Below are 17,062 nucleotides of genomic sequence, written 5' to 3'. Positions count from 1 at the left end.
ACTAAGACGTCGGACGTCATTTCGCGACGGACCTGAACATGTTGGAAAGGCGTTAGCTCACGTTTTTGTAGTTACGCAAGTTTTAAATGAATAAAGTTGCAAATATAAAGTATTATATTCGTTGGAAACGACATGGGGCTTGTAAGACACGTCGTGTGCGCCATGTCGGGTGGAGTTGACAGCTCTGTGGCAGCTCTGCTATTAAAGAGAAGAGGTGAGACATTCTTGGGGAAACTAAACAGTTTAAAACACCACTTCAGTTACTCCAAAGTAGCCGTGTGTTTGTTTCCTTGCTGCAAACTCAGCAGACGTGTGTCTGTTGTTCCTAAATGTGCTTCTTAAAGTGCTGACAGTTGTTGTGGGTGTCTGCCACTCGAAGGCTACAATGTGACAGGGGTGTTCATGAAGAACTGGGACTCTCTGGACGAGAGTGGAGTCTGCAGCACAGAGAGGGATTGTGACGACGCCTACAGAGTGTGCCAGACTCTGGACATCCCTTTCCACCAGGTGTCCTATGTCAAAGAATACTGGCACGACGTATTTAGGTACCCTACTTGTCCTTAAAAGAAGCCATTTGCAGCTAATGTTACCTATGTTCCTGAGTTACAGTTGTCCCCAATGTATTTGCAGCAACCTGCTGAAGGAATACGAAAAGGGCAGGACGCCAAACCCCGATATACTCTGCAACAAACACATCAAATTCAACCATTTCCACAAGTACGCCATCCACACTTTAGGTATGTATGCTTTTAGAATAACATATTTTGAATCTTTATGGTTTCTAACATGTGCCTGCTGTCAAATAAGTGAGCAGCATTATATAAAATGGGATAAAAACCTGCTAATTACTAGAATATGGGCATGCGGTTACAAAATGCCTATATTCTATTAAAAATGTCCAGTTTTTTTATATGAATAATCAACTGGGGAGCTAATAACATGTGTATTATTTTTAAGCCACTGCATTCACTTGCTTGTACTTACACAATAACAAATAAAATTAAGATGTTAGCCCAGTTTTTTGTTATTTGAAAGCCCAGTTTATTATTTATTTGTTGGTTTGAGTTTTTTTTTTGTTCTGTTTAATTTATATTTTCAGTTCAGTGGCGGTGTAAATGCTTAATAATAACTAAAAGAATAGGTGTTATTTTGTTTGTATTAAGTCAATGCAATTTTTGGCAATGTTGGATCACTTTTATGGCATTTATTAAGTCCTAATATCCTGCTGAAATACCCAATGAGGATCCATTTTCTCCTTCCTGCTAGATGATCCAATAGGTTTTCACAAAGATCTTGTTCTGATTGGCTGACAACCTGCATTACTTGTTTTGCGCGTAAACTGGTGCGCTTTGCTTCTGCTTCAGGTGCCGACGCCATGGCAACCGGTCATTACGCTAGGACATCCCAGGAAGATGAGGAAGTTTTCCAGCAGTCGCACACGACCCGACCCACCACACTGTTCAGGGATCGATTCGAGATCAGAAACTGTAAGCGTTCGGCTCCGTTTTCAGTCAAACCTATTTCTCTTTCCAGCACATTTGTTCTTGTCCAACTCGCTGTAACTCTCCTGTGCTTTTTGGGGGGGGGGTTTCTTCTCCTGGATTTCTTCCCTTCAGCCGTGAAGCTGTGCAAAGGAGCCGACCTGGCCAAAGACCAGACTTTCTTCCTCAGCCAGATCTCGCAGGACGCCTTACGGCAAACCCTCTTCCCACTCGACGGACTCACCAAGGAGTTTGTGAAAAAGATGGCTGCTGAAGCAGGGTTTCACCACGTGTTAAAAAAGAAAGAGGTATAAGGAAAAAAAGACGTGTCCAATTAGACATTGAGCTCTACTTGTTATACTCAGTCTGAACCTTAAGACCTCTATTCTTACAGAGCATGGGCATTTGCTTCATTGGAGAGAGAAATTTTGAAAACTTCATTTTAGAGGTGAGATGCAAGTCTCTTTTTTTCCCCCTTCGTTTTGTTCTCTGTCTAGGATTTCTGACATCTGTTTGGTGAAAAAGTGATAATCTGCCACAGTTTTGTTTTACCTGTCAGTATCTGGAGCCTAAACCTGGGAACTTTGTGTCTATTGAGGACGGGACGGTGAAAGGAACGCATAAAGGTCTGATTATCATAGTTATTATGCAAAGCCTTTGCATTAAAAATGTCTTAGTGTTCTTGTCTCCTGCTTGTGGTTCTTCTACAGGTTGGTTTACGCTGACCCTGGGCCAGCGGGCGAGGATAGGTGGCCAGAAGGATGCCTGGTTTGTGGTCGATAAAGATATTGTCACCGGCGATGTGTTTGTGGTGAGAATATCGTTTTTGTTTTTTCACCTCAGTTTTATGGAATTGTACTCAGATTTTATGTGACAGCCCTACAGCTGGATGATATGGCTGAAAAAATGTATCACAATACAAGTGTTTTGTTGCTAGGTGACCCAAATGGTGAATAAGTTAGTTGACGCTGCCGGCGTTTCCTCGCTAGACGTGAGAGGTTGAGAAGCTAAAGTCTTTCCTCTGACTACATCCCCCAGAATGCTGTGTGTTTCTGTATCAGAATTCAGTGAAATCATTGAATATTCTATTAAAATTGTATTACCTATGATTTTGATCAATCGCGATGTAGATAGTTATTGATCTATTATCCAGCCCTAGTTAGACCAAAACAAAACATTGCAAAATCATAGTAAACTTTTATAAAGATACATTTACAGATATGGTATGTAGTTTGGCATACATACTATTGCAACAAGATATTAGTTTCACTAATGAAAGCAGTTGATTAGTGTCTCCAAAGCTCAAATAATGCTTAAACTACGACCCCAAATCGACCCCAAATCCCAGATTAGTTTGTTTTCTAACCTTACAGCCAGGCAGAGATTTAAAGAGGAATGGCAAAAGCAAATGAGGTGGATTAGCAGTCCTTGCTAACAACTGTTGGTGACATCCAGGACATGTTACTGTGGAATATTGTCTCTACTGCCCGGATATCGAGCAGTTAGTGTGTCATGAGACAGTCATACACCAGCAGTCTTCAGTCAGAGGCGTCTCGATATTTGTCGCAAGACTGACTGCTATCATAGAGCCTTATGAGTTACGACAACATCTACTTTCCTTTGGAATAAATACATTATTTTTGAATTGAATATAAATATGTATGAACACCTTTGGGAGCCTCTGTATGCTACACTACCCCACCCAGCATACCAAAAATGTAGGGCTTCACAATATATTATCACTAACATCGGTACAGGCCAATATTAGTCATTTTTTAACATGTCGGTATCTGTACAGACAGATATCGGTATTTATCAGACAGATAAATACTGATAATCTATCTGTCTGATAAATACCAGTATTGGACCTCTAAAACTCTTGTTGTATTTTCTTGAAATACAACAGGAAATACAACAATTTCCATACTGTTGTCATTTGTTTCTGGTGGGGAACGCGAGGAGGTTGGTCATGTGTTTTTTGTTGGTCATGTGACCATGATAGTGATGCAGCCAAGAATTATGGGGAGTTTAACTAAAGCAGTGGTGGTCGAAATAAATATAACATCGGTAAATATTGGTTATCGGTCACAACAGCAATGTTAATATCTGCCAAAATGTTCATATTGGTGCATCGCCACAAAAACGTATATTAAACGCCTCCTGTTTCAGGCTCCGACCACCAATCACCCAGCTCTCTTCCGTGACACGGCGCGGACCGACCGCTTCCACTGGATCGCCTCGGACCCGCCCGCGGAGCTGGTCAGGACCCAGATGATGGAGTGCCACTTCCGCTTCATCCACCAGATGGTGCTCAGTGAGTCTGGCCGCCTCAGAGCCACTTAAGGTGACGGCAAAGCGACGCAGACTCACTCTGAACGTTCTCCCCCTGCAGTTCCCTGCACCGTGACTCTGAACATGGACGGTTCGTTGTGGATTTCTCTCTCTCAGCCGGTCAGAGCGCTGACGCCCGGACAGGTATCGAGTCAAGCACCGCTCCAAGACTTTCCCTCCAATGTTGACTTCATGAAGCAGGTCTTTAACTCCAGTCGCTGGCTCTGTCCCTGCCTCAGTTTGCAGTTCTCTACAAAGGCGACGAATGCCTGGGCAGCGGCAAGATCATCCAGCTGGGGCCCAGCGAATTCACGCTGCAGAAGGGACGCGAAAGGCTAGTGGCGAACCGGCAGCAGAACAACGAGCCGATCCCCGATCCAGCTGGCTGAGATCAGAGATCAGTGCTCCGAGTGCGACCGTCTTGGATCTGCCTGTCTGGTACATTAGGTAGCACGAGGAGATGTTTATAGTGATTTTACTCAACCTTTCGGTCTCAGTGGTGTTTATTATCCAAGGATAAAACAGTAGGAGGAAAGAGTTACGTTTTGCTGCTAGCTGCTTCGATAAATCATCTGTATCCTTACATCAAAATGGAGACTTTATAGTAATAAGATGGTTTACTGAGAAAAAATAATACGTTTCTAGACCATACACTACTACTGACTTCTAAAAGGACACAGACAAAATATAAAGTGGACAGACGGTCCACTTTATATTTATTCTAAAACTGTATAATCTTGTGTAAATGTATTAAAAATGTGTAAAGTTATTTTTTATAAAAGAATCATGAAGGAACTACGACTCGAAACAGTGAAGTTCTGCAAATTATTTGCCGATGGAAAAAGTCCAGCATTTTTGCATGGAGACCAGCCGCGTCGAAGGGTACACCGCGCCTGCAGCAAAGCACGGCGGTGGCTTAGTGATGCTGGTGTCCTGAGGCGCCTCCTCCGGATCTGGAGACCTGCAGCACGCGGAGGGCGCGACTGATCCCATCCTGGGAGGAAACGTCACGTCGTCCGAGTTAGAGATGGTAGGTTGCAGTCATTTTGTTTGATGGAAGCACTGCACCACTAATAAAGCACGGTGATGGTGGATTGGCGATATGATATATATAGATATTTTTTTTAATTCACAGGACCTTGGTGCCTTTCGGTCACTGAGTTGCTTATGAACTCCTCTATATGCTGTTGTATAATGTGAAGTTATGTGTCTTGAAATAGGTCGTAAAGCAAAGCAACTATCTGAAACCAATCCAGAACAAATATCCATAAACCTAAAAAAAAAAAACTTAAACCAAGATGTAATCAGAAAGGGAGGATTGGACATAAAATTATCGCTGCAGCGTATTATCTGTGAAAGTGTTTTAAAACAATTAAACCTTGGGGTGTACTTAGTTTTTCCACCACTAGATTCTCCTTTTTAGTCCTCATCTCTCTTTGGTACCAAGTGAAACGGTTTCATTTTAATTGTAGATTGAAAGTGAGATACAGATCAGGATGTTTGTATGAAATGTTCTGATAAATCTGAACTGTAAATTTCTGTGCTTTCTGGCTCTAAAATAACTTTTTGGCGTTTTAGAAAAGCTTCCAGTCAATTGGCCTGTAATCTGCTCACTTTCATGGTAGTGTTTCTTTCTGCGATGTCACAGATGTAACAAACGGAGCTCATAAAAATGACTCAATAAAACTGAATGTTGACGGGATAACCCGGTTCCTGTTCCGAAGACGCAAGTTATCCTGCTTGGAAACAAACTGTCTTTTTTTTCTTTCTTTTTTTCCCTTTCTACTTTTTGTATGCCTTTGTGCATCAAACCACAAGAGGGGGCTGTGACACAAGATTCCCAACTGAAACTTTAGTTTGACAAGAACGCATTCTATTTTTAATGCAATTTTAGAGGGTTTTTTTTTCTATTATTAATCCGTCACTAAAAAAAACCACAAAGACTCTTTACAAAACTGCAGAAATCGAATAAAGCAAACTATAATTAAGTTATCCTAAGTCTACATTATTTTACAAATCTTTGACCCAAATATGTGATCCTGGTTTTATTTCAGAGAGGGGCCAGGAGGGAGTTGTGTAAAAGTATAAACATTAATGATTAAACCAGCGGTGCTAGTCCTTTTCCCTTTTAATATAATATAGATTTTTATCAGTGGATAAAAATGTATATTATGCATATAATCCAGTTTAGCCTGGGGCGTCGTTGACCTCTTCCACCCCATGGTGGCGCCACTGATCCTCTGTTCTTGTCACGGAAAGTTGTCAGTTTTATTCTAGGATTTATTTGTAACACCAGTGTGGATGAAATGTGTCCCCAACGCAGCAACAGACAATACATTCAAATAAAAATGCTAAATTGTGAGTTTTAACATAATGTGCGTACCTTGGTCATCTCTTTCGTGTTCGAAATGATTATCAAACCTATATTTGTTCTAACATGAGAATCAGTTATTTTGAAGTAATTAAAATTTACGGAAATGTTCATGTTTTGATACATTTCTAAGTGTGATTACAAGAATATTGTACATTTTAAGACAAAGCGGAACTTTTTAGAAATAAAATTTTCCGTAATTTTAAACTTCTATCTAAAGTGTCAGAGCAAATTAAATAGCATTCCAATTATTGACAAACTCAGCATAATCACAACTATGTAGGTCAGTGATGTAGCTACACTGTAGGTTTATGTTGTATAAAATCTTTAATAAGAATTCTGAAGTGTGTCAAACTTATCATTTAGAAACTAGCACAGCAAATTAAAGAAATAGTCAAGTTTCTTTAAAAACTTGACTATTATTACTACTATTATATTTCTCAGTTCTTATGAACACTTAAAAGTTTAAAGTATATTAAATTAAATGAAACTAGCCACACGTGATGTCAAAGCAGAATCATTCTTAATGAACCTCATTAGCAGTATGATTACCAATATTGTATTTATCAATTCCCTGAAATCTTTAACGATGTAAAATCATTTTCAAATTTGAAATCTAGAGACTGAGTTGATTTAAAGTTACTGACCAGCTGATCTGCTCCAATCTTGCGCCTGTTGTAATGTGATTTATCCAATTATACAGGAAGCAGACATTCGTGTTTCTTCAGTTTGGTTTGCAAATGTTGGATTGTAAACTCCTGCAGCCTCCACACTACATTCTATATTTATTGTCAATGAACATTTGTTAGTAAAGACTATCTACACCACCGGCAAGACTCTTTAAACCTAAACTGACTCTTGATAAACTTCTGAGAAATACATTCAGTGAGAATTTAAGTGCTGCTTGGTTCGCTTGTGTCTCGGGCCGGCTTAGCAGACAGATACAATCCTGAAGCGCACTCTGAAAACTTCTCAGTAATGATACTTTTTCACTTTTATAGCTGCATAAAACTTCTGCAAAAGACGCGGCGCACAGGATTTTATTTTATTTACTTTTTTTAAACAATGCTCTTGTGCTCATTGGTCATCCTGCCAGCGGCAAATCTCCATCAGAAAAAGAAAAGCCCCCACTCGGGGGAACGCAGCAGGTTTATGGAAATAAGTTGAGGAGGAAGAGGGGAGGAGGTAGTGGAGGAGGAGATCCACGGAGCCATTTTGTACTCATTTTAAACTCAGTTGGCTTCACGCAGCCGCCGCGCGCTCTGGATACGCTGACACCATGGATACCGAGCGCCTTTTCCTGCGTTAAAACTCCACAATGAGGGATAAAAGCAAAATGCGGTGTTGGGAGAGTTAATCCATTACTGGAGCCCTTTCGGCGAACCTGACTGGGATCCGGCAGGTATCCGGGCATGGAGCCGGCGATGTGTAGGATTTGGATCTGTGTCCTGCTCGCGGTGCCGCTTGCGGGATGTTTGGAGATGCACCTTTCGGAGACTTTACAGCCCGGGAGCATTTTGGCAAACCTGTCTCTGGGACCTGGCTGGACGTATAACATCGACAGGACTTTATCTCCCAACTTCATCCAGACGCTTTTCCAAGTTGGGAAGCGCAGCGGGGTGATCCGCCTGTCCCGCAGGATTCAGTGCGCGCACACGCCGAGGAACCCAGCGCCTGTTTATTTCAGAGCAGGTTCCTCAACGTCCGGGGACGCGACCCTGACGCATTTTAACGTGTTTGTCCACGGACAGAACTGTTTTATTAAGTACAAGAGAAAGACTGAGCCGGACATTCACATTGAACACGTTTTGAAAGTGAGGTCAGCTTCCTGTTTACTCGCAGGTAAATTGTTATTGAATGTAAAGAAACTTTTGCCAGCATCCACGCAAAGTATAACCCTTTTAAATTCTAAATGTGTTGGAAATGACTTTGTTGCGGCGCTCATGCATGGAGATTTGTTCCTGGTCAACGACTTGTGCCTTGAACACAAAGAAAAGGTGGATTTGCACTGCACCCTGCATGGCTCTCCAGGCAGCAGGCTGTCTGCGCAGCTGAGTTTGACTCTGTCACAACATGAAAGTACCCACAGAAAGTCTGGCAAACTGATCCACAGGGGGAAGCGTCAGGTTAACTCAGGTCCGCGGTTCCAGATCTCCACCTATCAGGTGTCTGTCCCTGAGAATGAGCCCCCATACACACATGTCATCAACCTAAAAGCAGTTGATCCGGATGATGGCGAGGCAGGGAGGCTGGAGTACAGCATGAAGTCTCCTCAAGACAAGAGGTCTGATAATTACTTTCGAATAGATGCAAAGACGGGGAGCGTATCGACCATTCAGCAGCTTGATAGAGAACTAATGGACACACATGTTTTCTTAGTTTTTGCAACTGACAATGGCACCCCAAAAAGATCGACCAGTTCTATCCTGACCATCACAGTTAGTGACAAAAATGACCACAGGCCCGTGTTTGAGCAAAAGAATTACAAAATAAACATCAGGGAGAATGTGGAGGTTGGCTTTGAGGTGATGACCATACGTGCCACTGATGGTGATGCCCCCTCCAACGCCAATATGGTTTATAAAATTGTCAATGAAGACGGTATCAACTCTGTGTTTGAGATCGACTCCCGGAACGGCCTGGTGAGGATCAGGGAGCGGCCTGACAGGGAGACCCGAGCCCAATACAAGCTGATCGTTGAGGCTGATGACCAGGGCAAGGACCCTCATCCTCTGACCGCCACTGCCACAGTTCAGATCACTGTGGAGGATGAAAATGACAACTATCCCCAGTTTAGCGAGAAGCGGTACGAGGTACAGGTCCCAGAGAACGTAGCTGTCAACACTAAAGTTATACAAGTGGAAGCGACTGACAAAGACGAGGGGAATAACGCCAAAGTTCAGTACAGCATCATCAGCGGCAACATTAAAGGCCAGTTCTACATAAACTCGGAAAAGGGTGAGATTAATGTCATCAACCCTCTGGACTATGAGATGATTCGGGAGTATAATCTAAGGATCAAAGCTTATGATGGTGGCAGACCCCCATTGATGAATAACACTGGAATGGTAGTGGTGCGTGTGGTGGACATCAACGACAATGCTCCTATGTTTGTCAGCACTCCTTTCCAGGCCACCGTGTTGGAAAATGTTCCCCTCGGTTATTCTGTTATTCACATTCAAGCAATAGATGGCGATTCAGGAGAAAACGCTCGTCTGGAATACCGGCTCACTGACACAACACCTGGTTTCCTGTTCACCATCAACAACAGCACCGGCTGGATTACAGTTGGTGAAGAACTGGACAGGGAGACGACTGACTTCTACACCTTTGGCGTTGTGGCAAGAGATCATGGGAGGCCTGCTATGTCTTCATCAGCCATCGTAAGCATCATGGTGCTGGACGTGAATGACAACGTCCCCGCATTTACTGAAAAGACATACTCTTTAAAGATCAATGAAGATGCCGTTGTGGGGACCAGTGTGCTGACCGTGACAGCTGTGGACAGGGACATTAACAGTGTGGTGACTTATCAGATCTTCAGTGGAAACACCAGAAACCGCTTTTCCATCACCAGCCAGAGTGGTGGGGGCCTCATCACCCTGGCCCTTCCCCTGGACTACAAGCAAGAGAGGCAGTACGTCCTGACGGTCATGGCGAGCGATGGGACACTCTACGACACGGCTCAGATTTTCATCAATGTGTCAGATGCAAATACACACCGGCCTGTTTTTCAGACCAGTGGCAACCTGCAGGTGCTTCTTGGTGAGGAAAAGCCTATAGGCTCTTTTGTGACTATGATCACTGCAACGGATGATGACACGGGGGAGAACGCTCGCATCACGTATGTCATGGAAGATAATGTTCCACAATTTAAGATAGACCCCGATACTGGTGTAATCACAACACAGATGGAGATCGATTATGAACACCAAGCGTCCTACACTTTAGCCATCATTGCCAGAGACAATGGCATCCCTCAGAAATCTGATACCACTTATGTGGAGATTAGAATTGAGGATGCTAATGACAATGCTCCCATCTTTAACAAAGATGTATACAAGGGGAGTGTACTTGAAGATGCACCTATCCAAACCAGTGTTCTCCAGATTGTTGCGTCAGACAGAGATTCTGACTCCAATGGAAGGGTGAGTTACACCTTTCAGGGTGGAGAAGACGGAGAGGGCGATTTCACCATTGAAACATATTCTGGAATAATTCGAACTGCTCGCAAACTGGACCGCGAGAACGTTGCTTTTTACAACCTGAAGGCGTTAGCTGTGGATAGAGGGCTTCCTCCTCTGAAGGCAGTTGTTTCTGTTAATATTTCAGTCCTAGACATAAACGACAATGCTCCGGTGTTTGAGAAGGATGAGCTTTTTATTTATGTGGAGGAAAACAGCCAAGTGGGGTCCGTTGTTGCCCAAATCACTGCCACCGACCCAGACGAGGGCACCAATGCTCAGATTATGTACCAGATTGTGGAAGGAAATATTCCAGAAGTTTTTCAGCTCGACATTTTTAACGGCAACCTCATCGCGCTCACAGACCTGGACTACGAGACCAAAACAGAATACATCATTGTGGTCCAGGCCACCTCAGCCCCATTGGTGAGCCGGGCTACAGTACACATCCGGCTAGTGGACATGAATGACAACGTACCTGTACTGCAGAACTTTGAGATCATCTTCAACAACTATGTCACCAACAAGTCCAACAGTTTTCCAACTGGAATTATTGGAAAGGTACCAGCCCATGATCCAGATGTGTCGGATAAGCTGCGTTACAAGTTTGAATCTGGAAATGACCTCAATTTGCTGCTGTTGAATGAAGACACTGGGGATCTGAGACTGAGCAGGGATCTGGATAATGACAGGGCTCTGGAAGCCCCCATGACCATTTCTGTCTCAGGTGAGTAAATGCCTCATTGTTTCAGTTCTACTTCTTGCTAAAATCACTGCTTATAAAGTTGGGTTTATGTTGGGTCAGTATTTCCAAACAATAATGGAAATGTTGCGTGAAAAACTCTGCAGGGCTCAAACATCCTTTTCTGTTGAACAGGAGAAGTGGCAAGTTTCAGGTGTAGCATTGAGTGCAGGATCAGTTAAAGTGTTGGCTGCAGGCTCTGTGCTGGATCCGGTTGTGCTGCTTTCTGGGTGATGAATCCATTGTGTGCAAGTGGTTGGTTTGGGTAATAAAAACAAGGTGCTATTATCTGGGGCTACTCTTGTAGCTGAGCTGCTTTGTTGTTGCACTCATGTGGTTTGGTGTCGAAAGAAGGAGCTCAAGTATGCCAAGGATTTATTTCCCTCATTTTTTGGTCTTCTGCAGAAGCACTGCAGGGGGGGAGTTTAATGGACATCTTGTGGCAAGTTGTTCGCAGAAGGACTTGCTTTGCATACTTTCTTGCACTGGATTTTTGAGCTAAAGTTGAAAGAAGTGTCTGGAACATGGGTTCTGATCTTTAGGCATTCTTCCTGCAAGGTCATGTAGAAAGAATTTACTCTAAGTATCTTTTTTTTCTAAGACAGAAGCAGACTTTGTTCTTTAAAGTTAAAGATTAGTGAGATGCAGGTACTTGGGCATTCTCACTTTAACCAGCTGGACTCACTATGGCAGAAAATCTCTAACATTAATAAGGCAGATACATAGAGTAGCTAACCTGTCACCCACTGGCAGCTGATTGCTTTAACATCCCTCTTTTTTCTTTTCTTCTATTTTCTCACTCTCCTTCTTTCACCTTGACTTGCTCTCACACAGCACAGAAATAGGCAAACAATTCAACACAACTAAAGCTGTTCATTCATCTTTCTCTCACTGTGTCACCCTGTCATGTTTCTAAGGACAGGAATGCCAGTATATTAAATGCGCGTAATAAACTGAGAAACTGTTCCAGTCCAGGGTGCATTAGGGAAACCTACATTTCCGGTCGCATTTTCTAAAGCTAGAAATGTGCTGGCGGATATTTTCTCCTGGTTTTCCATGTCTAGGTTTGGGACAAAACCATTGGCATAATAATGAACTGACCCCGTAGACCATTTTGTGACTTTCACTCGAGGTCCACTCTTTTTGTCTAACAGTAATTTTTTCTGATTGACCCACACTTTGTTTTTGTCTTAGGAAAAAAGGTAGATTGGCTCTCTTTCTGAGTGCTTTATGGCAGTTGACCCTCAGAGCATCCTAGGCAAGCTACTCACCAGGTTATAAGCCTTATAGCCCTCATTCAGGGCCTCCTGATTCATGCTTGTCAATAACCAGCCGAACGAGCTTTGGTGTATCCTTGACAACAGGGGCCTCTTGATTGTCCCTGTGGGGGGGCTTGAACCCCTTTGCTGTATCACCTCTTTAGAAGTAAGCATGTGTTTCTGCACAATTTAACAGATGTGCATGAGACACTAAGGAGACATCCTAACGTTAACTTTTTTAGGGTTCACTCTGATGTCAAGTGCTTAGTAATTATTACTTGATGCTTTGACCTCTTGACCCATGTGTCCAGGGAGAGGAAAGCCCAAGGGGACTTTTATGCAATCAGGATTTTAACAAGCTCTAAGAGACTAGACACCAAATGTGTTCTGAAATCTTTTGAATTGAGTTCCCTCTAGCTGCCTTGGTCAAGAATTACATTTTTGTTTCCTCCTGGTTATTGTTTTGACCTTTTCTTGGTCACTGCTTTAGAGACCTTTAGTCATCCTCCATGCTTAAAGCCTGCCTAAATACAGTGAAATGTCTTGGTTTTTACGCCTGCAATTGGGAGAAGGGAGCATTGATTTTTTTTTCTTTCTGTTTCAAGAAGATTATCTGTTACTGGAAATTTAGCAGGGCTACCCTTAAATGCATGCAAAAAATACTTTGCAGAGACTTTTATCATTGGGAGTACCAGGCCTGAGAACATTTTTCTAGCTTTTCCCTGAAACACAAGACAGCCCTGATAACTCTAAGATTCACTTGTTTAACATACTTTCATAGCCACAACACTGCTCCATCTGTCCCCTTTCTTCATCAACGTGATATGTGTGTGTGTGTGCGGGCGTGGGTGGGTGTGTGTGTGTGTGTATGGAAGATGGTAGCTCAGCGGTTTAGTGGATAAAGGCTGTGTGTAGGAACACACCCTGCTTACCCTGCTTGTCATATTTCACTTAAAACCTCTGGCGTTTTCTCTGTTCACTGATAGATGGGTATGAGACATTTTCAGAGCATTTTCTGCTTGCTATGCCGATGCACTAACTAAAACTGTGATTTTAAGTTTGTGTCAAAAAAATTGTAGTCATCAAAATGACCTCTTGACCTCACCTACACTAGTAATTTGCTCCTAAGGTGGGCCTTACTTTAGTTAAACAAAAGAAAGTATGTAGAAGTTAAGGGCAGATTTTGATCTCCCTCTGTTTATTTAATCCCTCTTTGACTGAGTAATCAGGTCTGATGAGGTATTGATCTCGTATTGGAACCCTTCAGACTAACGTGCTTCTCTTTAGGAAGCATCCTGGATTGACGGGAATGATGAGGGCTACTATGGAAGCATGTGCAAACAGGCTTTAGGTGGAGTTTTAGAAGAAACGCTGCATCGGGAGATTGTTACTTAAACGATTAAGAATGACTGATGCTATGTAGCCTTTTTCCACCCGCTCTGATCTCTCCTTTTGCCTCACCTTCAGTAGACGACACGGCATGATGCTACACGCACTCATACACCCCACCGCTCCGCTCCCCAGGCCTCCCCTCTCTTTTCCCTATAGGGCTTTTTTTATTGAAAAAAAGCCCTATAGGGATTTGAGTTTGCTTCTTAATCCCATTGGAGAAGCTGTATAGCTCAGCTTTTTTGAATTTCTTTTCACCACCCGAACCCAAGCAGCACTTTCTCTGCCGCCTCCCAATCCCTCTTTTCTCAAAATGCATAATTAGATTTTCACAGAGACAAGGAACTTTAAGCTTATGTCAAATTCAAGCCAAGAAAAACACTGTTTTCCGTGAGCACACCCAGTTTCCACAAACTCCGGGAAGCATCAGATCTTTTTACACCAACAGACGAGTCTCTCTTTGCTCTTTGGTCTCGACTATGTTTTGTACCTTGAGTTAATTTTGTGTTTTTATTTAAACTTTAGACCTGCTAAATCAACTCACTCACTGTTTACAGTGACTCGAAAAAATATTTATACCCCTTAAATCTTTTCAAACTTTGTCACATTTCACCAAGAAGGGGAAATATGTGTTTCAAAGGGTTCTGGAAAAAGAAAATCTAAAAGTTATGTAAATTTGCATTCGACCTCCTTACGCACTGCTTTGTAGAACTGCCTTTTATGTCAATTAAAGCTATTAGTAACTTTACGCACATATCAATTTCTATGTAGATTTTAACCTGTCTCACCAGAATACTTTCTTTGACATGCTTGCTGAGTCCCCAGCACCTTTTTCTTCCTCTTGTTGGTGTGTCTGACACACACCATGCCCCCTGATTTGTGACCCTTCATGTTGAGGTAGCAACGGGGTGAGCGTGCATCAGTGAACTGTCAGAAGACTCTCTTAATTAATTTACTGTAAGTTGAACTGCAGATTTATGGCTACGATCAGGGAGTTATGAAACAGTTGAGTTATTGGCCTTCGCAGGAAAAGACAAGTTAATCCCCGCATGAGTCAAAGAACAGAGATTAGCTTCCAGGGCTTCCCTTTTACTGATGGGTGAAAGGGGTTCACAGACAGCGGGAACCTCTTACTTTTGATGGCTTAACATGTGTAGTAACAGGTATTACTGTAAGTGATCACGTTCATCCCGTAGCTATTCCCGTCTCCTCCCCTTTCTCTTTCTGGCTTTAGTTTTTTAAAAGATTTTCCTACAGTACCTCTCACGTCATTCCCAACGTTTTCCTGTCCTTGTCCATGGAAACTTCCCACTCGGTCATCATGCATCACCTGGAGCTTGTTGTTCCCCTCCCATGTGTGGCTGCCAAGGCCGAACATGTGCTTAAGGTGATAGGAGCTAATTTGATTACAGCTCACATTAGTTTATTATAAGGCCGCCTGATGTTGGCGCTTTGTCTGTGAGTCCCTTCAATCCTTCACTTTCTGAAGCAGCTTTATCCTGTTATGGATCACGAGGGGCTGGAGCCTCTCCCAGCTGTCGCTGGGCGAGAAGTGGGGTCGACCCTGGACAGGTCGCCAGCTGATCCCTGAGCCCGGCTGGGTGAATTGTTTTAAAAACTCTACTTCTGCCTCAGAATGTATCCTGATCTTTTTTTAGGGGGGGACCGAATGATGCTTTCAGGTCAAAGATTCAGTGGGGTGATTATCTTCTGGTTGGCTCTACTAAGAGTCAGACACGTTCAACTGATGTTTTTTTTGTTGGCCACCAACGTGACCAGTAAGAACAAACTCCTCTAAAAGAACGGTGTTTGTTGTCCTGCAGTATGTAGTTGTGTCTCTGTGCCAAGATGACTGATTTAAGTAGTCAAATTACTTCCTCAGGTTTTCATTGAGGTATTTAGAAGTCTGGCGGCAAACAATAAGATCAGTTGTGTTGAATCAAAAACTTATCTAAAATCATGCTGGAACAAATAGGCCTTACTGATTTATTATTTGTCTCCATTTTTCTCTGCAAAATAGCTTAATTTTACTGTGGTTGGATGGAAAGTGTCTGTGAACATCAATTTAGATGTTTTATGACAGATTCTTTGCTGGATTAAGGTTTGGGCTTTGATTAAGCCTTTTTTTTTTTTTTTTTAGCCCTGGCTTTATCATTTAGGTTGTTCTGCTGGTGAAAGCTGAACCTCCTCCCCAGTTTGAAGTCTTTTAAAGTTTCTAACATGTTGGCCAATATTTAGCTTTATCCTCCTTCTGTTCTGCTTGCTGAGTTTCGGGCAAAATTGGTTGTTTAAGAAGAAAAGGAACAGAGAATGTCAATTGAAAAATAGTCTGAAAGTATATTAAACAAATTTTTAAGTGACCATTGGCATCATTTGACATTGTTTCCTTCCAAAAGATATCCAAATCATTTTTACACCAAAAGCCTCTCGTAAAACATCCTCTAAATTTTTCAAAGACGAGTCACTTTGAATAAAACTATCAGTTAAATTTGTGTAATTTAATAGACAGTCACACCTAAAAGCTGTGTCACATGTAGCCTCAGCTTCTCACAGCAGCTGATCCCATTAAAGCTGAAAAGACGCTGTCTGGAGAGGTAAACGAAACAGGAAAGAGACACAATAGCTCATTCTATCTCGGCTTTAAAAATGTGCTAATTCCCTTTTTTTTTTTTCCTCTTAAGCTTTGCTATTTGAAAGATAAAGCAAGCCAGATTTTTTTCTGTTCTTTGTCACTTAACTCTGTTTCCTTGTTCAATAAGATAAATTCACTCATAACTAGTGCTTTATTTACATTTACTGCTTATGTCTGTCCATGGGAAGAGTTTATGTTTTGCTTTGGGGGCTTTGGAGTTTCCTGGTTGTAGATTGGAGTTGGAAGTGTTAATACTAGAGGATCGGTAGTGGTCACTGCTTCCCTCCATAGTTGTTTGAATTCTTGATTACCAGCCAGAGAGTCCTGAGGTGTCTAAGGATCTAAGGATATTTGCTCCTTGGGCTTTGAGAAGTATTATGGACACACTGAGCAGTATGTGGTATCTTTTTTGTGTTCAGTATAAAGACAAGACTATGCCTCATGACTTCTGTGCTGAAATGTGAAAATCGGACCATTTTTATTGATGTGGCTTGAGCCATTTTTCCGCCACCGTTTCGCTCTTAATCCGCAAACTCCTTTCTCAATATCAGTGTTTTGTTTGGAGCCCGGATGTCCGCTTCTTGTTCTGGCTGGAAAGTGAGCCGCAAAGCGCACCGTCTTCCCTTCATCTGTCGTGTTTGCTGCCGGGATTTCAGAGTCGGCTTGTTTGTCT

The 17,062-nt window shown here is 42.5% G+C and overlaps 2 protein-coding genes across 8 annotated transcripts in view; both read left to right on the top strand.

The window, feature by feature from the left end:
* The first annotated feature begins 14 nt into the window (after positions 1-14).
* Positions 15-6,186, top strand: trmu (tRNA 5-methylaminomethyl-2-thiouridylate methyltransferase). Of its 2 annotated transcripts, none has more exons than XM_032589746.1 (11): positions 15-214; positions 380-545; positions 631-737; positions 1,365-1,487; positions 1,617-1,789; positions 1,876-1,929; positions 2,080-2,107; positions 2,192-2,292; positions 3,651-3,795; positions 3,874-3,956; positions 4,052-6,186. In XM_032589746.1, exons 1-11 carry the CDS (start codon positions 133-135, stop codon positions 4,199-4,201), a joined length of 1,212 nt encoding a protein of 403 aa, XP_032445637.1. In that variant the 5' UTR covers positions 15-132; the 3' UTR covers positions 4,202-6,186. The 2 variants fall into 2 exon arrangements, with proteins under 2 accessions (XP_032445637.1, XP_032445636.1); XM_032589745.1 differs by having other exon boundaries at positions 2,041-2,107.
* A 1,208-nt stretch (positions 6,187-7,394) lies between these two features.
* Positions 7,395-17,062, top strand: part of celsr1a (cadherin EGF LAG seven-pass G-type receptor 1a) — an 85,870-nt gene continuing 76,202 nt past the window's right edge. For all 6 annotated transcript variants that reach the window (XM_032589741.1, XM_032589740.1, XM_032589737.1 and 3 more), the window contains exon 1: positions 7,395-11,094. In XM_032589741.1, the coding sequence (XP_032445632.1) occupies positions 7,596-11,094 (3,499 nt within the window). In that variant the 5' untranslated portion in view covers positions 7,395-7,595. The remainder of the gene's footprint in view (positions 11,095-17,062) is intronic.

This window comes from Xiphophorus hellerii, chromosome 17, assembly GCF_003331165.1.
Source record: "Xiphophorus hellerii strain 12219 chromosome 17, Xiphophorus_hellerii-4.1, whole genome shotgun sequence".
Classification (NCBI taxonomy): Eukaryota; Metazoa; Chordata; class Actinopteri; order Cyprinodontiformes; family Poeciliidae; genus Xiphophorus; species Xiphophorus hellerii.
This window is presented reverse-complemented; position numbering and strand designations above follow the sequence as displayed.